General features: G+C 37.2%; 1 protein-coding gene across 8 annotated transcripts in view; it reads left to right on the top strand.

Moving 5' to 3' along the window:
- The window catches only part of USP28 (ubiquitin specific peptidase 28), a 55,747-nt gene that overhangs the window by 22,121 nt on the left and 25,069 nt on the right, over positions 1-8,557 (top strand). For 4 of the 8 annotated variants that reach the window (XM_004382517.2, XM_023736989.1, XM_012557334.2 and 1 more), the window contains exons 3-8: positions 1,006-1,092; positions 1,827-1,964; positions 3,147-3,220; positions 4,184-4,260; positions 5,569-5,717; positions 7,548-7,675. In XM_004382517.2, coding sequence (XP_004382574.1) covers positions 1,006-1,092; positions 1,827-1,964; positions 3,147-3,220; positions 4,184-4,260; positions 5,569-5,717; positions 7,548-7,675 — 653 coding nt within the window. Of the gene's footprint in view, positions 1-1,005; positions 1,093-1,826; positions 1,965-3,146; positions 3,221-4,180; positions 4,261-5,568; positions 5,718-7,547; positions 7,676-8,557 lie in introns of all 8 variants that reach the window. The other 4 variants (XM_023736991.1, XM_023736990.1, XM_023736988.1 and 1 more) reach the window with 1 other exon arrangement.

The raw sequence follows: 8,557 nt of genomic DNA, 5'->3' as shown, positions 1-8,557 counted from the left end.
GTGGGTGGGTTTTGCAGCCAGACTATGAGCACCCAATGCTGTTGGCTGTAAGGACTGGGGGGACCACTTATTCTTGGACCCCTGTCACGGGTGGCTGTGTGGCAAGGTAGAAACATTTTGATTCTTTGTTTGGCATTAGAAGGTATACCTGGGGTTTTTTGAATGCCAGTAAAATATTTACTTAGTTCTTATTCCAGAGTTTTGCCTATTGTATACCTAGGATGCTGCTTCAAGAGTTCTAGTATACAGAGGGGTTTTTTGAGTATACTGGGGTAAGGAGTCACTTTCATATAAGGATTTTTTTAAAAATTAACTTTCAAAAGATACTCCTTGTAGAAGAATGTATGATTTACAAACAATGAAAAGAATTCCTCTCCCCAATTCTGCCAGCCAGAGATACCTGTTCAGCTTCTTAAAAATGCAATATTTAAAACAAAGAGCAAGGAGAATAGTAAATACTGCTCTACTCACCACCCAACTTAAGGAACAAAATGTTACAAGTTCCTATATTATTGAGTCTGTTGTGCCTGTCCCCAATCCTCCCTCCCCTACAGGTATAACTGCATGCATGTAATCCAAACCAGTATATCATATTATTAAACTTAATGTAAACAACATAGTACTGTATTTTCTTGCAACTTTTTCACTCAAAATATATTTCTGAGATTTATCCATGTTGATATACATAGCTCCTGTTCATTCATTTTCACTGCTGTATAGTAGTCCATTTTGTGAAAACAGTTTTCTGTAATATTATTTTAATGACTATGTAATATTCTATATCGTTTATTTAATATGTTGCTCTTGTTAACCATTAGATTGTTTCAAAGAGGTTAACATTCTTTCAGGTAAATTTTTGTGCATAGCCATAATTATTTCCTTAGAAATAGTAGAAGTAAAATTGCTGGGATGACAGTTATACATCCTGTTAAGGTGAAAGAAGAATATTTTTTGTTGCAGTTGTTTTGAAGGAAAGACTGTGAATCCATTTCTTTCTTATTTTAGTCTCTCTTTCAATTGCCTGAATTTCGAAGACTTGTTCTCAGCTATAGTCTGCCGCAAAATGTACTAGAAAATTGTCGAAGTCACACGGTAAGTTGGTTTTGAGGAATTTCTTCATTGTTGTTTATAGTCTTTTCATCCCGAAAGCTTTTAAATTTTTAGCTGAAGTTGGTAACTATGATACTCTTTGTCTTGTGCTAGTATTTGTTTTCATTTCTAAATGACTCTTTTTCCTTGTTTGTGACAAGAAGTAATGGTTTGCAAAAATATGGAGTAGGAATAACCTTAGAAAAACTTCCCAAAAAGTGTGGTCAGTCGCTGTGACAGCCTCAGTTTTCTATCTCTGGGTAGGGAGATTCAGAGATCCCTGTTTTGTTTATGGTGTCTTTTACGGTTCCGTTAGCTGCTCGGCCCTTGTGATGAAGAATAGATGACCTGATGCCAGAGGAGTGGCTGGACCTTCTTAGAAGAGACTTTTGTCTGTTCTTCTCAAAGGATGTAGCCTCCTGCCAGCCATGTAACCCTTGCCAGGATTTCACCTTGACAATGCATTTTCCTAACAGGAGGGAGTGTAACAGCATCCGAAAATGAACATTTTGCTTTTCTGACAGTATTACCTCTCTGGCTTCTACATGTTCTTCAGTTTAGAGTAATCCATTTTACGTAGGTCTACCAGAGTTCCTATAACATAGTTTGGGATCAGACACTAATCTAGATCTAGATAAATATAAATTAGGGAGTAATCATTGACAACTTTTCTCATTATGTGCTCTAATTTTCCAAAAATGATGTTGCGAGAGTACTCATTGCTGTGTTTTCTACAGGAAAAGAGAAATGTCGTGTTTATGCAGGAGCTTCAGTATCTGTTTGCTCTGATGATGGGATCAAATCGCAAGTTTGTAGACCCTTCAGCAGCCCTAGATCTCTTAAAGGGAGCATTCCGATCATCTGAGGAACAGCAGGTACAAAAGAAAAGGCCTTGTTCTTATCTTGTTTTCTTCAAACTTTGTAGAGGTTTCAGATTATGCCTTGTTTATATTACTGTGATACTGCTTTATTTCAACTGAACATGACTAGGCAAGGCCATGGGTGCTTGTTTTTGCCCTTTATAATGCCCAAGAAACGGATGGTAAAAGTGTGTATGTTTGTATATCTGTCTGTCTGTGGTAAGAGGCAGGAGTTGGCAGTTCTGCCGGGAGGAAGGAAGAAAGAAAAGAATTGTATAGGGACTTTTGAAGTAGAAAGGAGCCCTGGTGGTGCAGTGAGTAAGCACTTGGCTGTTAACCAAAGGGTCAGCAGTTGGAACCCACCACCTGCTTCATGGGAGAAAGATGTGGCAGTCCGCTTCAATAAAGATTTACAGCCTTAGAAACCCTATGGGGCAATTGTACTCTGTCCTAGGGTCACAATTAATCAGAATAGACTCTGTGGCAGTGGAAGATTGAAGTAGAAGGGAAGGAGTTGGAAAATATCCCAGTGAACCATAGCAGAGAGTCACTGAGAAAAGTAAAGTCCTTTGTCTGTGCCTTTGTCTTGGGATTAAAAATAGAAATCATATTTTTAAAACTATCTAAACCTGAGTTCAGCTTTTCTGAGCAATTTTCTTCTTCTAGACTTAGTACTTTCCTTTCCTTTCCATACCTCCTATTAAAAAACAAAGCTGTCACTATTAGAACAGCTTCTTCCCCATATAAATTTTATTTATTTTTTCTCTATTTAGATAAAGGTCCTATGGTTCTACAAAATTGTCAAAGCATTTTCATAAACGTTTCCATTCTCCATTCAGATCTCTACTCTGTACATTGTTCTAGAGGACTATTGTCTCTTCTTTGGACTTTTTATTGTTTAAGGCCTAATTGGAAGACTTTATTTCCTTGTTGTTCTCTGCCACGCAGATAGATGTGGCTGGAAGTGGTGGAGTTTCAGTTTCCTTCTAGCCACAATATACTTAGAGATTGCCTAACTCACCTTCTGTTTTACCTGTGGTCACTGGGTTCCAGTGTCCGTCGTATCTTATTTGGCCCTAAAAAAGATATCCTCTCATAGTAGTAGAATCTTAGTGATTGGCGGGATAAAAACAAATTTTAATTTCCCTAAGTATAGTGTTGAGTCTAACTCTTATGCAATTTATGCCTCTCTTACAGCAAGATGTAAGTGAATTCACACACAAGCTCCTGGATTGGCTAGAGGACGCATTCCAGCTAGCTGTTAATGTTAAGTGAGTGTTGAGGATTTGCTTGTACCATACTTCGTACACAGTGGTCCAATGTGAATTATGACATGGGAGAAAGCTACTGTTCTCAAGTAGAAATAGCTGGTTTTTACCAGACTTCATTGGGTAACCACTGAGATATTCCTCATTGTGTATTCCCCTTGCCTTTGGTTTTCCCCTCTGAGGATGTAATCATCTTAACCTACCATTTTTTTATTAAAAGGGTCATAATTCTTATTTTGGTTAATTGCATACCCTGTGTTGTAAAAAGCAAATAAATCCTAGATGTGAACATGATGGTATAATATGAATATATTAAATTTAAGAACAGTTTGTGTGGAGGATTTTAGTCATTTTATTGACTGTCAAGTGAAGTTGAGGGCCAACAATTCATGTGTTCTTTGTCTAGTACAGATGCTGAGAAATTCGTTTTCTAAATTGTTTTAACTCTAGGTAGAAGAATTATATATCATAAGAGAGTTTTACAAATAGCAACTGACATAGTTAATAACAATTTAAGGTGGGCTTGTACGAAAAAAACTACTTTCATTTCATTTCTATTGTGCCATTGGGAAAACCCTTGTGTTTTTATTTGTAACACTGCACAGAGGGTTCATTCTTACCTTTATGCTACTTCTGTACCTTGTATACAGCTGTCATTGGATATAGATGTATATGTTGAATGTATACAGATACATGTGTTTGTCTGCATGTGTGGCTCCCCTATTGGACTTTAAGCTCCTTAAGGCCAAGGATCATGCCATATTGTCTGTGCCTCCAGAACTCAGCCAATGCAGGCATATACTTGTTCAGTAAGTATTTGAACTGAACTTATCCAATACTTTAGAACATAATCTGGCTCTTTGGGAGTTAATGATAGTGCACTACTTGTTACTTTTGAATGATGGCTGAGCTTAGCATAGTACATATCTGATCAGAATGACATAGAATTGTCTCCTTTAAAAGCAGCAATTCCGGCAACAAATGTGAAAATCCAATGGTGCAGCTCTTCTACGGTACTTTCCTGACTGAAGGAGTTCGTGAAGGTAATTCTAGACCTGTGACTTGTGACCAGATCTTTCTTTACTGTGTCTAGGAGGCAGTGCTTGTTAAATTTTCTCTGGGGAAGCAATAAAATGAAACGGCTTTGGAGTCAGAAAAACCCAAATCTGAGCAATGGTTCTGCCTCTTAGTGTCTGTGTAATTGGGGACATACTGTGTGAGCTCTTGGAGCCTCAATCTGTTCCTCTGTTAAAACAGGAACAATCTTTATCTCAGAGTTGTTATATTAACTTATATAATATGTACACAGCCCAAGTCTAGCAGTAATGTCAGATGAATAGTGATGTTACTCAAATTTCTGTTTTGATTTTTCTAATGTCATAATTAGTCTCAAAAGGTTTTATTGAGTTAGATTGCCAAAAATGTTTGTCTACTATAGAGGCTTATCGAAGCTACATACATGACACACTTTCTTTTTTTTTTAATTATGGAGAATTTCAAACATATACGAATAGAGCAATATAAAAATCCTATGTTCACAGCAACCATTAGCCCCTGCCAATCATTCCCCACCTAACAACTGTCTACTTTTACCTCTCCCATGTTCTTTTAAAAACATAATCCAATACTACTATTGCTCAAAAAAAATTAGCATTTCTTAAAATCAAGTATGTGGTCAGTGTTCAAATATGATTGGTTGATAGATCTTTCAAGTCTCTTTTAAAAATCTGTAGGCTCCCCCTCCATCCTTTTTTCCTTGAAATGTCTGATTTGAAGAAACTGGGTTTTTTTTTCTATAGTAGTTCTCAGTCTGAATTTTACTGGTTGCATGCCCATGATACAGTTTAACATGACCCACTGTACTCCTACTGCTAAAAATTAGTTGGATCTAGAGGTTTGACCAGATTGAGGTAAGATTCTTTTTTGGCAAGTCAGATTCACAGGTGGTGGGATGCTCTTGGATCAGGAGGCACATAATGTCTGGTTGTCCTCTGTGATGTTAGCAGCTATTAATGATGAATGCCTGGACCTGCTGGTTCATGAGAGGTTATCACTGGCTTAAGAGCACTTGTGATGAGTTTTCAGGAAGTTGTGAATTTAGGAAGCTACTGTCTCCATGGAGCTTTGGTGGCATAGTGGTTAAGAACTTGGCTGCTAACCTAAAGGTCGGCAGTTCAAATCCACCAGCCGCTCCTTGGAAACCCACCCTATGGGGCAGTTCTACTCTATCCTATGAGTCGGAACTGACTCTTTGGCAGCTAACAACAGCAACTGTCTCTGTGGTGCCAGAAAAGAGGCTATAGATAGGTGTGATGGTCTCTCTTATAAAATCAGTCTTTCTCTTTGCCTAGGAAAGCCCTTTTGTAACAGCGAGACCTTCGGCCAGTATCCCCTTCAGGTAAACGGTTATCGCAACTTAGACGAATGTTTGGAAGGGGCCATGGTGGAGGGTGACATTGAGCTGCTTCCTTCCGATCATTCAGTGAAGTATGGACAAGAGGTAAGTTAGACATTTTTATTTGCTGTGCCAGTGACGAAGCCAGTTAAGTAGGACTGAGCTTTCAGGCAGACTAGTTTCCATCACATATCACATAACTTTACACTTAACAAAACTTGAATTTCTTAAGTCTCTCATGAGTTGGTATGAGTCAGTGAGTCTTAGTGCTTTAATATAAATTCTTTACTAAAACTGAATTTAAGTTAAGCATTTAAAGGTTGTATGCTGCTTCTGATGTTTTAAGTATGATCAAGTTTCTCTCTTTCTGTTGAAGCCTACCTGTACCTGAGTAGGGAGAACCCACTGCCTCCATATTTTCGGAGGGTAAAAGTACAGTGCTTAACACCTATGGTATGCCATTTAGAATATTTTCCCTATTATAGTATTTACTGTTCTTAGTTGTAAATTCTTCTGCCTTTGCTTTTGACATTTTTTTAAATTTAATTTTTATTCATTCATTTTATTTCGGGGGGTTGGAAAGAAAGGGGGAAGTAAAACGAGAGCGAGGGTAATTAATATCTTAAAATTCCAGTTTGGTTAAGATTTAGTAAGTAGTATTTGTAGCATAATTGTCAACACTACACAGCTTGGATTATTTTCCTCTCATCGTACTTTGAGGCAAAATTGAGACTTAAATATTATGAGTTTATCTCAGCAATTACTATAGGAGAAAGGAAGGGTTTTTTTGAGTTAAAGTAGGGAGCCTAAACTGAGCCTTGTGAAAGTACCGTGGCTGTAGAGCAGTGTTGGAATGTGGATAGAGCTACTGCCTCCCTAGCTTTTCAAGAAAAGAACTAATTCCTGATGGGGCACATATCATGTGTACATCTGTGCAAACCGGATGTATTCACTTACAAAAGAGAAGAGACCTTTGTTGTAGGATGGGAGCTTTTTATTAAAAAAAAAAGAGAGAGAGAGAGAAAATCATTATGCCTGTTTAGGTTTAGCCCTGGGGTAATGGAAGCAGTCCTCTGGCTGTCTGGATTCACGTTTAGTGCCTACAGGGTATATTGAAGGGAATATAGCTGTTTGCACCTTTGGTAAAGGGAACGTTTTACAGCTGTTCACATGAACCTCTGGCATACAGGTGAATTGAACAGAAATACCCTTCCTGGTTTAGCTTTTCCCAATCTGTGAGTTACAGTTGGAATCTTTTATAAAAGTCAGTGTTTTCTTCTCTTGAAATTCAAGGTAGCATTATAGGTTGGTTTGACTGGGTTCCTTATGAGACATTTGTAAATTCTTGGAATTTAAAGATTTTCACAGAAACTTGAAAAATCATAATCATGAGGCTGTTTCAAGTTTCTTTTTTAGATATAAGGGGGATGTAAATTATGGTTAATAGACTGAGTAAATTGTACATAATACATGTACATATATTAGTCATTTTAGCTAATTCATGGAGACAGTTGTTTCCTTTCTTAGTTATATGTTGCTTAGATCAATATTTCTAATTATTTGATTTGGCTAACTGTTTTCTTCAGATTTCGAACTTCTTTTGAATGCTGATAATTTAATGATTTGTATAGATTCTTGGTGCAACTCATATATTTGGGGGTGGTTATTTTTGAGGATGATGGTTGGGTAAAACGCTGTTGACTAGCTAGTAAATTTGGGGTTTTGAGGAATGTTTAATGATATTTTTAAGAGGGAATGATTTTAAGTGGTCATTTCCTTTAATATTTGGGGTGAAAAATGCTTTCGTATGAGTTTGATTTAAATAGAAATCCCATAATCCTAAAGACGAAAGCTTGATGAGGGATACTTTAAATCTGGCTATTGCTATTTCCTGAAAGTAATTTTTTTTCTTCCACATTTCTACTTCTGACATAGTGTTGGTTTACAAAGCTACCTCCAGTGTTGACCTTTGAACTCTCAAGATTTGAGTTCAATCAGTCTCTTGGTCAGCCAGAGAAAATTCACAATAAGCTGGAATTTCCTCAGATTATTTATATAGACAGGTGAGTTCTTTGGTTGATTGTCTTCCTGATATATATAACAACGGTAGAAGTGATCTTGTGCTAAGTAATGTGCATAGGAATCATTTGGAGTTCTAAGTAATATGCAGATTTGGATTCAGTGGATCCTAGGGTGGGGCTCAAGAGTTTGCACTTCTGAGAAGCTCCCGGGATAATGGTGATGATGCTTCTGATCTCTGGACCAGTTGGAGTAGCTAGAGTTTAGGTGAGAACCTTGCTACTTTTGGGGTGAAGAACAGTATGTGGAGTAGCCACAGTGTTTGCTTTTCTAGTATGAATACCATTTGTATTCCTGAAAAAAAATTCTAGATAGAGCTTACATTATAGAATTTCAGTTGTTTTAAAGTCTGGTTGATTGAGATATAGTACAAAAAATTAAAGCATTCTGAGGTATGTGGCCGATGAATTTTGACAAATGTAGTCAAGTAACCACCATCACTGTCAAGATAGAGTCTGTTTTCATCACTCAGAAGCTTCCCTTGTGCCCCTTTGCAGTCAGTCCCTTTTGCCCTCCCACAGGCCGGGCATCTACTTGGTACTTATTTTCTAGCCCTATAATTTTGTCATTTTTAGAATGTCATATTTATGACATTAATAGTCACTGTGTACCCTTTTGCTTGGAATAATGTTTTTGGGATTCATCCATGTTGTGCGTATCAGTACTTCGTTCCTTATTAGGGTTAGAATCGACTTGAGGGCAACTGGTGGTAGTATTCCATTGAATGGATGTACTATAGTATTCCATTCACCAGTTGATGGACATTTAACATATTTCTAGTTCTAGGCTATTATAAATAAAACTGTCATGAAAATTTACATATAGGTGTTAGTGTGGTTTTTAGTTTTTTTTTTTGTAATACTTAG

The sequence above is a fragment of the Trichechus manatus genome, unplaced genomic scaffold (genome assembly GCF_000243295.1).
Source record: "Trichechus manatus latirostris isolate Lorelei unplaced genomic scaffold, TriManLat1.0 scaffold00094, whole genome shotgun sequence".
Lineage (NCBI taxonomy): Eukaryota > Metazoa > Chordata > Mammalia > Sirenia > Trichechidae > Trichechus > Trichechus manatus.
This window is presented reverse-complemented; position numbering and strand designations above follow the sequence as displayed.